Raw genomic sequence first — 17,309 nt, 5'->3', positions numbered from 1 at the left:
GCAGGCAGAATCCAGCAGGAGTCTGAAGACAAGTTAGGCAAACAGATCACAGAAGAATCTGGCACTGATGAATGGGAGCGAACAGTTTAAATAGAAGCTGGCACAGGTGGATCTGATGAGTGGTAATGAACCATTAGTCCAGTCATCAGTACCAAGACCAGGACAGTTTTTTGAGCTTTATTACAGTAGTATAGTAGTATTATTCTTGATGTTTTGTTCTCACAGGTGCTGGTCGTTGTAAGGGTCCATCTGGAAAACTTATTGACAAGGTAAGAAATGATTAACTCAAAATATTTCAGTGTTTTGCTATATTCTAGGTTTTAATCACACCATGAAATGGAGAAGTTCATTTTTTCAACTTCAAGGACATGTTCCAAATCCAAATACCTTAACTTCAAAGAAAACTTGGAGATTATGTGCAATTAGAAAAGTTTTATTCAGTTCAATTTATTTGCAAGTACCAAAGTCAGATTGGTTGGATTTAATATGGTTAATATGGTCAGATGGTAAAGATTTAACAACTAACAAAAACCAGTTGATTGCATTGACTCATTGACTCGAAAGGAATCCCCCATACTGAGCATTCACGTAGCAACAGTGGAGAGGAAAACTCCCTTTTTAACAGGAAGAAACCTCCAGCAGAACCAGGCTCAATGTGAGCGGTCATCTGCCGAGGACGACTGAGGTTCAAGTTGTTATGGAGGAGACTTACCTGAAAGGATGAGTAGAGCAGTCACACTAAAAGAAGGTCTAGTGATGATTGCAGAGAAGATGCACTGATGGTTCACTGAGTAATGAAATGGGCTGATAATGCATAGAGTGTGAAGAAAATATGCTGAAGACGCACCCAAGTAGGAAGGAAAACACTAAGAACCTGCTGAGCGGTGGATTGCGCTGATGGAGCGCAAAGAGATGAAAAGCGCTGGTAATTTCAAGGAAGAAAAAAGTGCTGATGACGCACTGAGAAATAAAATACTGACAATGCGCTGATGATGCACCGTTAGTGTGCTGGAGATGCATTGTTAGTGTGCTGATGATGCGCTGAGAGGAGTTGCACTGATGATATGCTGAGCGGATAGATGCGATGGTGATGCGGTGACGGGAGTGACACATTGATGAGATGGGATGCTCTGATGATGGTTTGGCTATTGGGTGCATGCAAGAGTATCTGCATGGTTCAGAAATTAAGAAGAGATTAAGCTAAACGAAGGGACAACGAAGTTACCTAGGCTTACCATCACATGTGATTTGCTGAGCAGGTTAACCTAGTATCTCAGCAATGAGGTTATGATTTTTTTTGTTATTATTATTATTTAAATAATAATACATTTTTAAAGCTACAGTGTGTAACTTTTAGCAACATCTAGCGGTCAGACTGCAGAATGCAGCAACATGAACATCTCCCCCCCCACCGCTTTCCCCCCCCAACAGTACGGCGAGCGTTACGGGACAGAATGTCTTCCACGACGTCCGCATCACCTACCTTCTCAAGTGATGAGGTTTGTTTACATAGATAATTTTACAGATAGTATTCATTAGTCTGTGTAGGATATAGATTTCATGTAGACTTAAGATAATAAATATACCCGTTATTTTTTCTACATCGTTGTGACGTTTTGGCGATCTCACAATCGCTAGTTTGTTGGCCCTGCACTGCCGTAGCGCAAAGATGTCTGCCTCCATGGCTGCGAGACCCGCTCCTATTTAATTATAAATAACGAATTCTAAGGCAACGCAAATATTAAGGTTAAGAGGCTGAGCTCGTAGATGATGATAAATATCATAGTTATGTATAATATATTACATTTCTGACTGTATATCCCTGTAATTATTACACACTGTAGCTTTAAGAATCTACACATCTGACACTGAGTCCTATAGTGTTATATGGAGCAATAGGGGTGAAAATTATAATTTACATTACCTATAAATGTGCACTCATTTATGCATGGGGCAACAGTGAGAGAAAAGTAATCGATATCCACAATGAGCATGAATAACACACTGCATGACATTCCATTTATAATGAATATGCTCACCTGCAGCAAATGAGGGCTTTAAAAATTGACCTTCCTCTTGATAAGGAAGAGGGTTCAGAAGCAAGGAACGATGTTAAAGAGAGCATGGAGCCTTGGAAAAAAAATCATCTCACCTGTGGAAATCAGTAAGGCTGGGCATACACTGTGCGTTATCTTCAATCTTTGTACTCAGCTACAGTTCAAGCTGTACAATGAAACCACAGTGTTTTAAAGTTCACAGCTCACGATGTATGTCCTTACACTGTATGGCCATGCTCTGATGCGATCTAACTGCACGTCCAAAAACCACATGTCGGACTCAGCCCTGGGAGATTGTCGGACTTGTCAAAAAAGGAAGAAGAATTCCCTTGTTTGCACATATGCAGTGCTTCTGCTTGAACAGAAGCATGTGTCTACGCACACCTTACGAGGGCCGCTTCCTGATCAGGAGGTGGTCGTGAGAGGCTGATCGCCACTCGTTACCCACTGTATAATAAAGACGCAGGATGCACCATGAGGCTGGAATTCAGCCCATTCAAAAACATTGACGGGCGTGTGCCAGGCTGAAGGCAGGAATCGGGAATGAAAGAGGTGAGCATGAGAGAGGATTGGGTGAGCCAGCGGGCATATGACGTAGCAGAGCCGGGGAGGAATGTGGATGCTGAAAGAAGAGAGACCTGGATCCACAAGGCACTGAGAACTTTGGTAGATGGATTCAAAGTTTGGCTGAATAGCTGAATGGAGAAGCTTTGACTTCATCTTAAAGAAGTATGTCTTGAGAAATGATTGATAAACTGGCAAAATGAAGAACAATTCTTCAAAGAAATAAACCACTGGTTACATTATAAATCAATCTAAAATTAAAACCAGTGTATTATTTTCCAATTCTAATTTGAAATGTCTAAATTTGGTTGATTATGAAAGTGCACAGGTCATTTATAAAGAGAAATAAAATCTACAGCCAGAAAAGAAATGTTTAGGGAAGGAAATTTTGGATAAAACCTAAACAGAGATATGAATTTTATAAACCAAAAATAATACATAAACAAAAAGTAATTATCAAGCTATGGAGGCACTTTGTGGAACGGCTTGTTTACAGATATTAAGTACATCCTTTATACTTAAGGTATTTTATTATTAGTATAGTACTTAGTTTATTATTAGTATTTAGTTATAGTATTTTTTTCGCCAGATTCAAATAAAAGAATCTCTATCAGAACAAAATCCCCATAAAATCACAAAGTCATAGTTAGGGTTGCCAACTCCCTGAAAATAAAAATGGGACACCTCATGTGCGTGACAGCTGACCCAACTGCCTTTACCCCTCCTGGCATGGTGATTTGTTTTAGCCCCATTTGTGTGTGAAATGTTTTTTTTTTTTTTACAATTTCACTCAAATCTGTATTGAATTAGATGCATATTTGTGAGCGACCATCTTCCCACAGCGTCTGATGGGCAAACTGGAACAGCTGGGATTTAATACAACACTTCAAAATTGGCTGCTGGACTTGCTCACCAACAGACCTCAGTCAGTCCGGGTCGGAAAGACAACCTCTGATGTCATCAGTCTAAGCACAGGCTCCCCTCAGGGCTGCTTCCTGAGCCCCCTTCTGTTCACCCTGATGACACATGACTGCGTCCCCAGGTTCACCACCAATCACATGGTAAAGTTTGCAGATGACACCACGGTGGTGGGCCTCATCAGAGACGACAACGACCAGGACTACAGAGAGGAGGTGGAGCAGCTGGTGGACTGGTGCAAAGATACCAGCCTGATCCTGAATGTGGAGAAGATCGAGATCATCTTGGACTTCAGAAAGAACCGGCCTAACCACGCTCCACTGCTCATCAACAGCTCAGCTGTAGAGGTGGTCAGCAGCACCAAATTCCCGGGAGTTCAAATCACAGACTATGTCACCTGGAGTGGAAACACCACCTCACTGGTCAAAAGGGCACAGAAGCGCATGGACTTCTTGCGGAGGATGAGGAGAGCCCACCTGCCCCCCCCCATCCTCACCACCTTCTCCAGAAGCACCATAGAGAGCGTTCTGACCAGCTGTCTCACTGTGTGCTGTGGAGGCTGCAGCGCCTCAGACTGGAAGAAAAAGAGAAGAGTGGTGAGAGCAGCAGAGAAGGTAATTAGGGCTCCTCTTCCCTCCATTAAAGACATTTCATCCCAGCGCTGCGTGTCCCGAGCCCGTAACATCATCAATGACCCCTCACCCACCCACCATGGACTGTTCTCCCTGCTGCCCTCTGGGAAGAGGCTTCACAGCATTCAATGCAGGACCAGCAGGTTCTGCAGCAGCTTCTTCCCCACTGCCATTAGACTGCTGAATGTTTTGTAAAAGGGATTATTTTATTGTATTTTATTATATGTTATTATTAAAGAAAAAACTGAAATGTTAGAACTATAAATATAGTCATATGTTTATATTACTGTTTTATGTGTTTTTACTGTTTTTCAAGGCTGCACTGTAAAAAGAAAATTAAATTGTCTAGAGAGCTGTTCTAAATTAAATGTATTTTTGTTTACACTTTGTGTATACAAAATTACAAAACAAATCTGTCTAAGAGTATCGCTGACAGTAATAGCATAGGTCTAAATAAATAAAGAAAAACATGAACATAGCACCAATTGAAAATGTTGTTAATTGGGGCTTGACTGACTGCTAAATGAGCTCAGAAGTAGATTCGGCTACAGAGTCAAGGGGTGTGAATAAGCACAACGAAAAAATGATGATTAGTAGTTGTATATTTATTTTTCTAATAGAAAGAGTATTGGTTACATATACATGTTAATGAGCTATATTATATGATTTATATGGATATGAATTGATATAATATACACACAAATTAGATGATCAATATAATTTCAAAGAAAAAAAAAAAAAGACCAAAAAAAATTTTGAAACAATTCAGTTCAGTTAATTACAGTTCATGAGGTCCATTGGGAAACCAAATTCAGAGGATCTGGGTTTGAACAAAACTTTTTCCTACCACACTCTAGCAGTGGTTCTCTGGTAGCTCGCCACCCAATGGACAGTCAAAGGAACAGCACACAAAAAAAAACCTGACCTGAAATCAGGCCAGAATCTTAAATTAGTAAAATAATAAACAATAAACTTAGCGTTGGCTGCTAAGATTAAGAGTAAGATTAATCTTACAGCGTTGGCTGTAGCAACTGTGGAGCATTCTGTTTGGGTCAGGGATCCGCCCCCTTTTTAAACGGACAGGGCGCACTACTCTCAGATTGAACCCGGAAGTAGGGCCTTATGTGCTGTGGGTTACACTGGGTCCATTGTTTGCACTTGGAAACTGCTGTAGAATCACACCTAAACAACTGACATAATCATTGGGCATGCACAGACAGCAAATGCAGAGAAAAACAAAGCATTATGGTGGTAAAGAGTTGCATGCAGGTTACAGAAGTAGGTTCAGTTACAAGGTTATCATTAAAAACAGACAAGGCTCACATGCTCACACTGATACATGAAACCAGAATTTTCTGGCCCCAAAAAGTCCCCTCCATTTGAATACAAACTTGAACAGTATAATGTCTAATCTTGTGTTTGCATGTGGAGCCAATGGCTAAAAAAATTTAATGATGTTTTGATCTTAGACTTATATCAGCCTTTTCAATGGTATGACATTATTCCCTGTTGATGTACATGGTTGAATTGTATTTTCTCTCTTTCATCCATAGAATGGAAGAAAACCAATGCCTGGAGATATGATTGAGATTTTTCGTGATCACTATCAGCACTGGGCTGTCTATATTGGCAATGGCTATGTTGTCCATTTTGTAACAGAAGGTGAGTCCCTTAGATGGTAACGTCTCATTCAGTTCAATGCCTGCAAGTGCTTGATATTGGTGGGTGTTATTTAGTTAAAGAATCGATGAATAACATAGTGTTTAAAATGAAACATACATACATATATATGTCCATCCATCCATTTTCTGTCACCGTTTCATCCCAAGTGGGGTCGCGAGGGGTGCTGGTGTCTATCTTTAACTGTCAACGGGCGAGAGGCAGGGTCCACCTTGACAGGTCTCCAGTCCATCGCAGAGCAACACAGAGACAAACGGGAAAAACAACCATTCACACACACACACTCAAACCTAAGGAGAATTTAGAGAAGACAATGAACCTAACAGTCAAGTTTTTGGACTGTGGGAGGAAGCCAGAGTACCCGGAGAAAACCCACACAAGCTCAGGGAGAACATGCAAACTCCATGCAGAAAGACCCCGGACGAAAGAACCCAGAACCTTCTTAATACCAGGTGACTGCAACATCAGGAAAAAGGAACATGAGAAACTAGAGAAATTTCACGGGCTCAGAGAAGAGCTGGAGAAGAGCTGGAGAAAACCTGGAAGGTGTTGCACATGTTTTTTAAACGCCAAGAGAATCTGTATTTCTCCAACTTTTGTCCCTTCAGCCTGACAGAAATAAACGTCAGTCACCGAACACAACAACACGTAGTGTATTTTTAATTTTTCATTGCTGATATAAGAGGATGGAAACTGGCTGATAGCAGGGCACACAAATTAAGATGTCCTGCGAAGATGAGAGTGCAGAATTTCTGGTTAATCCCCTTCTAATGTAAAATATGACAGATTACTGGATTAAGGACATTTATAGTATACCACATCACACATATCAATTTTAGAGAAATTGGAAACAGTTGCTCTTTATTTCCCAAAGATATGGGAGGAGGACATATATTGCCTTTTGAACCTTTCACAAATAACAATATTTCTGTTATGTGATTTTTCTTCTATACAGCATTGCAGTCTGGCTCCAGCCCAGTGCCAGATAGTAAAGGAAGTGTGAGAAAAGATCTCTTAGAAGATGTAACAACTACCTTGACAGGGAATGCAACCCACGTCACAGTGATGAAATTGTGAAGTCGGCATGTTCACTTGAGGGTGCAAATCTGACATACAGCCTTATGAAGTACAACTGTGAACACTTTGCCACTGAGCAGCGCTATGGCAGAGCAGAGTGCAGACAGGTAGGCAAAATCACATCAATCCTTCAATACACACAGAAACTAACAAACACAGATTCACTACTAAACAATTTTGTAGTTTTATGTTGTTTTGTGGTTTTGTTTTACTTAAATGTTTCAGATACTCAAAAAATTATATTATCAGACAAAAATAGCCTGAGAACTTACAGAAAAGGTTTTTAAATTATTCTGTAATTGCATAAAAATATCAAAAAGCCAGAGCATGATTTTGCTGTCTGAGCAGGAAATACAAAGCACAGAGCATTGCTTCTAAATACTGAACAATCCTGCTTTTCAAGGGGTGGCTGCAAATCCTAGATTGTATATACGTGTTGTTGTGTTCGGTGACTGACGTTTATTTCTGTCAGGCTGAAGGGACAAAAGTTAGAGAAATACCGATTTTCTTGGCGTTTAAAAAACAACACAAAACAGAGGACCCTGTTAATGTATTTATTTTACATTTTTTTTAAAAGAGCAACCGATTAAAATGGATGTTACAAAGTTTAGATGATTATATGAGCTGTTTTTACCGAAAAATGATCAGGAGCGCCTTGAGAATGGTCAGATCCGCCTCTCTGGCTGCAATTCGCGGTCCTGACACAGGGGGAACAGATTTTCACGGGGAAACAGAATTTCGCACAAGACCTCGCTGCCTGTCACAACTCCAGTCCGGCACGCGGATGACGTCATACAGACTCTGCTTTGTTTTTTAAAAATATAAATACAAAAAATATAACCGCGGATGTCTGGGGGACAGTGATTCACCTACAGTATTTAGTAAAATGCCCTGATATGTTGCAGTACAATTAAAAGAAGAAACTCGGATTTTCTTCTTTCTTGGATGATACACCCCGTGATGTGGGATGTACCACACTTCTTCTTTGTTGCACTCACTGTCTAAAGGTATCTTTTCAGCATAGCCCTTTGCTATAATTTCATACATAAAAGCCTTATAATCATGAAATTTTGGGTTCTTTGCAGGCTTTTTTCTTTAGATTAATGGCTCTCTGCTCTGCTAGACATACCCATTACTGTAAAAATGTTCATAGCTGTTTATTGATTATTTATTCCGCAGATACACAGTATTTATATTCAATACAACCCAGACACCATATTGCATTTTATATTTCTGTGTATGATGGCTCTAATACCTACAGTCAGTTTATCCAGAACTGACCTCAACATTCACTTCTACTTGATGATTTTTATCTTGAACAGAAAGTTTCTATAAAGCTTTCCCGACGTCGTGAAGACAAGCGTCTTTAGCTGATTGTGTTAATGTGTTCTTCTTGGATAAAAAAGGATGAAAAAACATGAGGAGGTTCTGGTTTTCTGCAATTTTGGCAAAAAGATGACCAGCTCCTGTCTATCCTAGCGTAGCACATCCCTGCTACTCTATAAAGAGTTTTTGATGTCTTGGCGAGATGCAAGGACTGATGTTTGATGTGCTCTGACAATAAAATTTGTTTGTATCATTAAATTGTTGAATAAAGTTCTTCTCATAATGATTGTAAAGATTTAAAAACTATGTTTGATTGTCATGAAATGAATTTATTGAGACTGGATGCATTCCTTGAAATTTTCCAAACATTTAGATACCTTGGTTTTTTATGTTTAATTTTTCTGATTGAAATGTTTTTTTGCTTTGCAGGTCATTAAGGCTGCAGCTGCTGGCGTCACCATTGTGGGTGCGCTTGGTGGTTCGTTCATGGGAGCATCGATGATGCATTAGACCACAAGCAACTGAATTGTCAACTGCCCAAGGAGAAATTTTTGATCAAATGCTAACAGCTTTAAAGATAATTAGAAATCAAATACTGGAAAATTAGCTCAAACAAAGTCCTCTTCTTCTCCATAAAAAAAAAAAAAAAAAAAAAAAAATGTAATCTAACAAAAACTTCCAACTGTTTTTAATATTCTTTTTTTGTTTCTGCATTTTTTATTTTATTTTTTTCCTACTTGCTTTGATTCTGTTTTATCTTCCTGTATTTTAATCATGTAAAGCACTTTGCATTGTCTTTGTACTGAATTGTGCAATACAAATAAATTTGCCTTGCCTTGAAGACTGTTATGTTACCACTGTAACAGTGACTTACTGCATGAATAAATCAAGAAATTGCAAAATATATCTTGTCATAAATCAAAAGCTAAACATTTAAAGTGGACCAATTGATTTCCAAATGCTTATTTCAGGAAATGCTTCATGCATCAGACGATAACCATAACCACATTCCATGGAAACCAAAACTAAACAAACCAGCAACCTACAGGAACTCGTTTCTCTTTCAAACTGATTCTATGGACATATGTCATCTTTTGATCATCTGGTTCATCCTTGAAAAATAGCTTTTTACTCTAGATCATTTCTTTAAGTAGATTCATACAGTTTTGATCCTGAACAAGTGAACAGACCACTTTGTAAAACTGTGACAATTAAATTTATTATGATGTAATTAACTGCATCAAAGGTACCGATAGTCTAAAGAAACATCTGTGGAGTTTTGTGAAAAAATAAATAAATTTACGACCCTTACATTAGAGAACTGACTACATGGAAATCTTGCTTGCTATAAAGTTCCAAAGGATAACTTAATTGTAGAAGGGAGTAGGTGTGAATAAGATCTTTGCTTCTCTCTTCTCCTTTTTGGCATCTTAGAAAATATCATCTCTGGTATCATCTCTTGAAATATCATTTCAGTGTAAAAGAAATAACATTTCCTTAAGCTTTGAAATTATACATTTTAGAGACAGGTTTTTCTAACATTTTGTAATGATCTGAGTGGCAACAGGTGTGCAGAGAACAAGAAAACCAATGGAAGGAAGGGGACACTAGGGGGCAACGAAGAGTAACTGGGAAATATAACCTAAACATAATTGTAAAATATAAATGACTAAATAAAACTAGAGCAAAGACTAAGGAATGATGAATAAGAGATAACTTAAACACCATTAAACAGTAGAAGAAATTTCAAAGATATATAACTCTTAATAGTAAAAAACAGAATAATATAAATCCAAGCCTAACTGAAAACTAAACAGATCATAAAACTAAAATTCTCTTCACTAAGTTCAAGAGAAGTTATCAAAAATAAATGATCAGATAATTCTGAGGGATTAGGTCTTTGGTTCAGCACTGGGCAACATGATTGCTCAGTAACGTAATTGTTAAGGTAAATCTTTTATATTTTTAATTGATTTATAGATACACTACTGTTCAAATGTTTGGGGTCACCCAAACAATTTTGTGTTTTCCTGAAAAGTCACAATTATTCACCACCATATGTTGTGAAATGAATAGAAAATAGAGTCAAGACATTGACAAGGTTAGAAATAATGATTTGTATTTGAAATAAGATTTTTTTTTTTACATCAAACTTTGCTCTTGTCAAAGAATCCTCCATTTGCAGCAATTACAACATTGCAGACCTTTGGCATTCTAGCTGTTAATTTGTTGAGGTAATCTAGAGAAACTGCACTCCCACTAAATAGTTCTTGCAGAATTTGGAGGTGTGTTTAGTGTCATTGTCCTGTTGTAAGATGAAATAAATCTGTACAAATCCCCCACCTTACCAGAACCAAAGCAACCCCAGACCATCACATTACCTCCACCATGCTTAACAGAAGGCGTCAGGCATTCTTCCAGCATCTTTTCATTTTTTCTGCGTCTCACAAACGTTCTTCTTTGTGATCCAAACACCTCAAACTTGGATTCATCCATCCACAACACTTTTTTCCAGTCTTCCTCTGTCCAATGTCTGTGTTCTTTTGCCCATCTTAATCTTTTTCTTTTATTGGCCAGTCAGTCAGTTTTGTAGCTTCTGTAACGAGCTAAACTGTTTTCAGATGTGTGAACATGATTGCACAAGGCAAACACATTGTACCATTAACACTGGAGTGATAGTTGCTGGAAATGGGCCTCTATACACCTATGTAGATATTGCACCAAAAACCAGACATTTGCAGCTAGAATAGTCATTTACCACATTAGCAATGTATAGAGTGTATTTCTTTAAAGTTAAGACTGGTTTAAAGTTATCTTCATTGAAAAGTACAGTGCTTTTCCTTCAAAGATAAGGACATTTCAATGTGACGCCAAACTTTTGAACGGTAGTGTAAAAGATATGATAAAACTAAACATTTTTTCTTTAAATAAATGAATAGTTTAAAATAAATAATTTCAGATTAAAAAACGTCAAAAATATGTCATTCAGAAAATACCTACAGACTAAATTATTATTAATAAGTGATAAGTTAGTCTATTATTAATAATTTGGTTGAACCTGGCAATATTTACCTCACTGACGCTGTTTGGACACAGAAAGATAAAAGTGTTAAAAGGCAGAGAAGGGAGAGATAGAGAGAGAGAGAGAGAGAGAACATCATTTTATTTGTGTTTTAATTTAATTAATTATTTTATTTCATTCATATTGATCACTTTTTTTTTTTATATAAAATCTTCTTTAACTCAGGATGGATGATGGAAAATCTCCTCTAAACCAATATGGACCATGGAGATATTTCAATATTTAGATAACAAAAGATAATTTCCTAAAAAAATATTTAAAACTACAAAAAGTTGATATAACATGGAGGATTTTCTTTATTCATCATCCTGAAGGTGAAAGGATCCTACATGTTTCTCCAAGAAATGACAATGACGACTGGGGGAAACATTTCAAATATTTACAAATATTTGAAATATTTCTATTTGAAACTGCATCATGATATATATACACTATATTGCCAAAAGTATTTGCTCACCTGCCTTGACTCACATATGAGCTTAAGTGACATCCCGTTCCTAATCCATAGGGTTCAATATGACGTCGGTCCACCCTTTGCAGCTAGAACAGCTTCAACTCTTCTGGGAAGGCTGTCCACAAGGTTTAGGAGTGTGTTTATGGGAATTTTTGACCATTCTTCCAGAAGCGCATTTGTGAGGTTGCACACTGATGTTGGACGAGAAGGCCTGGCTCTCAGTCTCCGCTCTAATTCATCCCAAAGGTGTTCTATCGGGTTGAGGTCAGGACTCTGTGCAGGCCAGTCAAGTTCATCCACACCAGACTCTGTCATCCATGTCTTTATGGACCTTGCTTTGTGCACTGGTGCACAGTCATGTTGGAAGAGGAAGGGGCCAGCTCCAAACTGTTCCCACAAAGTTGGGAGCATGGAATTGTCCAAAATGTCTTGGTATGCTGAAGCATTCAGAGTTCCTTTCACTGGAACTAAGGGGCCAAGCCCAGCTCCTGAAAAACAACCCCACACCATAATCCCCCCTCCAACAAACTTTACACTTGGCACAATGCAGTCAGACAAGTACCGTTCTCCTGGCAACCGCCAAACCCAGACCCGTCCATCAGATTGCCAGATGGAGAAGCGCGATTCGTCACTCCAGAGAACGCGTCTCCACTGCTCTAGAGTCCAGTGGCGGCGTGCTTTACACCACCGCATCCGACGCTTTGCATTGCACTTGGTGATGTATGGCTTGGATGCAGCTGCTCGACCATGGAAACCCATTCCGTGAAGCTCTCTGCGCACTGTTCTTGAGCTAATCTGAAGGCCACATGAAGTTTGGAGGTCTGTAGTGATTGACTCTGCAGAAAGTTGGCGACCTCTTCGCACTATGCGCGTCAGCATCCGCTGACCCCGCTCCGTCAGTTTACGTGGCCTACCACTTCGTGGCTGAGTTGCTGTCGTTCCCAAACACTTCCATTTTCTTATAATACAGCTGACAGTTGACTGTGGAATATTTAGGAGCGAGGAAATTTCACGACTGGATTTGTTGCACAGGTGGCATCCTATCACAGTTCCACGCTGGAATTCACTGAGCTCCTGAGAGCGACCCATTCTTTCACAAATGTTTGTAAAAACAGTCTGCATGCCTAGGTGCTTGAATTTATACACCTGTGGCCATGGAAGTGATTGGAACACCTGATTCCAATAATTTGGATGGGTGAGCAAATACTTTTGGCAATATAGTGTATATATATATATATATATATATATATATATATATATATATATATATATATATATATATATATATATATATATATATATATATATATATATATATATATATATATATATATATATATATATATATATTAAAATAGAATCATTGTGTTTCTTCCTGTTATAGGACCTAAAAGAAACTATAGAAGCTCCTAATGTTAAATCTTTTTCAACCAGTTTAAAAAAAGGAAAAAATAAATATTATACAAAGTAAATTAGTTTGATTTGATCAAGCAAATAAAATGTATTTACATAGCACATATCAGTGGCGAGACAATTCATCAACCATTTTTGACACATCTGACCAAAACTGGTTTGGATGGCGATATCTGCTGGATGCTAGGAGAACTACAGCAGAGCGGGTATCCTAATGTAGGCATTAATTCACAGCTGAACTTGTTTATTCCATAATGATAGGTGTTACGGCCCCCTGTATTTCTAGGGAAGTGGGGGCATAAACATATAGGGGCAGAAACCGGTAAGTTCTTATAAAATTATTATTTATTTGATAACAAGAGGTGCAAGCAATAAACAAACAAAAGGAGGGTGGGTGAGGGTGCTGTGAAAATAACAAAGTTAAATAAAAGAGATCCTCAAAAGGAGGATTGTACCTAACTACAGATTTTAACCAAATGGTGATTCTTACTAAAAAAAACACAGAGAGCACATCACCCACTACACCTAATGTAACTAACAAAGAAAAAACTCAGCGATGCAATCAGTCCAGACTCTGGCCCTACCTCCACCCTCTTTCTAGCATCAAGCTTGTAAAGATTGCACATAAGCCAAACGCAACAAAACACTTGACACAAGCTAATAAGTACAAACCCCAAATGGATAACCAAAAAGATAGGTGAGCTACTCCACTAAACAAACAAGCAGCTGCTAACCAACAATGTTTGGTTCACACGAGGCACACAAGTCAACTGGCTGTGACAAGCTGCCTCAATCAACAGGTGAGGTTCCCTTATGAGTAGGAGGTGATTGCAGATGGTGATGAGCGATTGCTTGAAGGTGGAACTGACCCCCAGATTCCACATACTCCGTCAGCGCTCCGCTCCGCTCCACCCCGCTGACGTACGTCGTGCGGAGCGCTTGTCTTTCATGGAAATCAATGAGAGCTGTTCCACATCCACCGCTACTCCTCCGCACGTCTCCGTCCACGTACGTCTTCTCCGTCCGTCACCGACAAATTACGGAGCCAAGCTATTTTTTGCTCCGCTCCGGTCCGGCCAAGTCAAGATCCGCAATTGCAATCGCACCAAACAGGAAAAAGAACATCGACAAATTCCGGTTCGTCAAATTAAAATATTGCAGCAACAGATTGGTGACTAGAAATTATAGCACAATTCTTATAAATATCTAAAAAAATTTAAAAAAAATAATAAAAACTAACACCGTTTATTGAAATGATTGGATCCGAACTATTGGTTATTCACCAACAAGGAAGCAGATTTCTCATCTCCATCAAAATATTTATTTTATACCGAGGGACTTAAACTTTAATCAAATCCATTCAAAAGAAACTTCTTATCACAGGAATGAAAAGAGATGCTGAGTTGTAGAGAACAAGTTCATTAAAAAAAAAACAGTACTGAATTATCCTTATCTCTGTTACAAAAATCTACATATATATATATATATATATATATATATATATATATATATATATATATATATATATATATATATATATATATATATATATATATATATATTTGGGCAGAAACTGAACATATGCTGGATGATGGTGGGATTTTTTTAATATGTCATATTAAATTAAGCGCTCACAGGGTTCATACAGGAATGAGTGACTCTAATTTAATGCTATTTTAATGCTATTAGAAATGATTTTAATGCCATCAACAAGAACCATGTACACAAGTTATTAGTGTACATGAAATATGAAGGAGCTGCAAGCAGAGTTCCATGACTCCTGTATGTATGTAAACACACACACACACACACACACGCACACACACATATATACGTATATATATTCTCTAGCTTTTTCTCCGCCTCGAGCTTCCTTTCCGAACATATGGCTTTATGATCAGTTCCACGCAAATTAATAGCGATATAATATATCTGACGAAATTGTTTTTAGAAGCATTTTTTATTAAAGAATCATAAATGCAACGATAAACATATTTAATTAATTGTAGTGCCAATTATGGCCTTGATTAAAAAAAGAATTATGAATTGTAATTATTTTTAATGATCCGCGGAAACCCTGGTTCATCTGGCGCATGCCCTCTACAGTCTACAAGGAACTCAGAGCGGAGCGGACGGGAGTGGAGGCTGTAGGCTTTGCTTTGTGCAGGCGGTCTGGAGCGCAGCGGGGCGGAGCGGAGCGGAGCGCAGACGGAGTATCTGGGATTTCGGGGTGAGGGAGCCAATGGATGGGACTGAAGTCAGATCCCCAGAAACCAGGAAGTAGGCGGGTCTTTCCACAGGGCCATGCAGCCTACTTAGTAGAGGTGAGAAAGAGGGAGAATGAAGAAAATAAAGGGAGAACACAAATATGACGGCGACAGCCGTAACAATAGGATTGATAATGATGGAAATAGAAAACAAAAGTCTGACCTGTGAAACCCTGATAAACATGCTTTTTTTTTGTATAACAGCTATTAAAGCCTTTCTGAACAGAATAACTTAAACTATAAAACAGTGGCTACTTTGGACTGTTTATGATCAAATCTTAATGAAAATGTAGGAAGGGTCTGAGCTTCTGCTGCTGGGAAAGTGCTAATGTTACTTTAATTATTAAAAGGAGGTGGTTATGTGACTTTGTTTTTTGGTTCAAAAACATGTTAATAAAAAAAACCTAACCTCAATTCACATCTTAGTTTTAAACCTTACCCCTACCCCAGCAGCAGATATTCTCCTCATGGGGACAATTCATTGGTCACCACAAGTACCTATAAGTCCCCAAAATGTAGCATATTCCTGGGAAATTGTCCCCACCAGGTAACAAAGACATGGCCACACCAATGCACACACAATAAAATAATTACAGAATTTGTAATTAATTATTCTAATTACTCACATTAATCATATGTCTTTTTAAACCGGTCATAGGGAACAATGGTCCTCCAGGGCTGCAGTCCTTTAAGTTTTCCATGCTGCTCCTACACAGCCTATGAAGTTCTGTAAAATGACGTATCGATTAAAATAAGGTGTGTTTCGGCAGAGAAATGATAGAAAGAAAGAATTTAAATTTTAGGACATTATACATTTTTAGCTAATCTGTATTCCTGGAGACCAGGGCTGGGAAACACTGCTCTAGAGCCTAACTGTCTAGATCAGGGGTGTCAAACTGGTTCCAGAAAGGGCCGTGTGGCTGAAGGTTTTCTTTCCAACCATTCATATCATCAAGTCATCATGTCCAGATTGGACTCACTAGATTAGGTGACTGGAGTCTGCGGTGCTATTGCTTAGTGGGAAAGAAAACCTTCAGCCACACGGCCCTTTCTGGAACCAGTTTGACACCCCTGGTCTAGATCTGTGTGAATAAATATCTGTAGCAAATTAATCAGTGGATAGATGTGGTGAGTACAGATATGTGTGTATGAGTCCGTAATGTGTGTGTAGCCTTCTATTTTAGGTCTATGCGTATGTAGCAAACTACTCAAAATAAACTCTAAAATAGACCCAAATATAAACGTTCTCTTTGATTTATATTGTACATGATAAAATCCACAGTTTCAGGTGTGATTCTGATGCCATTTAAACTAAAACACCCAGATTATTCTGTTTTCCTGTGAAACTCGACACAAAGTGTGACGTAACAAAGCCTCGCTCACATCAATCATGTGACCCGGATGCAATCGAAACACTTTTGCTTCAAAAAAATTGAAGTCGTGTCGAGCAGACTGACTGGAGCTTAAGAACACTAAAAAATGGAAGTGGTCTAGTGGTGCCATGAAGCTCTAGGCCACAGAAACTGATGGAACAGGTCAGCCACCTAGACTCAGTCACCACACACCTCCAAACTTCATGAGACCTTCAGATCAGCCCCAGAACAGAGAGCTTCAGGGAATGGGTTTTTACAGTCGAGCTGCTGAAGCCATACATTAACAAGTGCAAAGCATTGGATGCACTGGAGTAAAGCACACCGCTGCTGGACTCCAGAGCTGTGGAGACATTTGTGGGAATCTGATTGAATCTAGGTTTGGAGGTTAGCAGGAACGGTTCATGTCTGACTGCATTTAAGCCTAAAGTTCGATGGAAGCGGGATTTTGGTGTGAAGTTATTTTTAG

At 38.7% G+C, this 17,309-nt stretch overlaps 1 protein-coding gene across 1 annotated transcript; it reads left to right on the top strand.

The window, feature by feature from the left end:
* The first annotated feature begins 230 nt into the window (after positions 1 to 230).
* Positions 231 to 8,764, top strand: LOC119782402 (phospholipase A and acyltransferase 4-like). Its single transcript, XM_038283352.1, has 5 exons — positions 231 to 269; positions 5,725 to 5,833; positions 6,807 to 6,868; positions 6,901 to 7,035; positions 8,684 to 8,764. The coding sequence occupies exons 2-5, from the start codon at positions 5,740 to 5,742 to the stop codon at positions 8,762 to 8,764; spliced, it is 372 nt and encodes a 123-aa protein (XP_038139280.1). The 5' UTR covers positions 231 to 269; positions 5,725 to 5,739.
* Positions 8,765 to 17,309: the final 8,545 nt, after the last annotated feature.

Source organism: Cyprinodon tularosa, unplaced genomic scaffold (assembly GCF_016077235.1).
Source record: "Cyprinodon tularosa strain WSP-4 unplaced genomic scaffold, ASM1607723v1 ctg192, whole genome shotgun sequence".
Taxonomy (NCBI): Eukaryota; Metazoa; Chordata; class Actinopteri; order Cyprinodontiformes; family Cyprinodontidae; genus Cyprinodon; species Cyprinodon tularosa.
The sequence above is the reverse complement of the archived record's forward strand: the minus strand, read 5'-3'. Positions and strand labels throughout refer to the sequence as shown.

Excerpts from the sequence above, each read along its gene's own strand:
- LOC119782402 (XM_038283352.1), top strand. The coding sequence starts at position 5,740 with ATGCCTGGAGATATGATTGAGATTTTTCGTGATCACTATCAGCACTGG. Across the intron at positions 6,869-6,900 it reads GTGTGAGAAAAGATCTCTTA|AACCCACGTCACAGTGATGA; the intron begins GAAGATGTAACA and ends GACAGGGAATGC. Across the intron at positions 7,036-8,683 it reads GCAGAGCAGAGTGCAGACAG|GTCATTAAGGCTGCAGCTGC; the intron begins GTAGGCAAAATC and ends TTTGCTTTGCAG.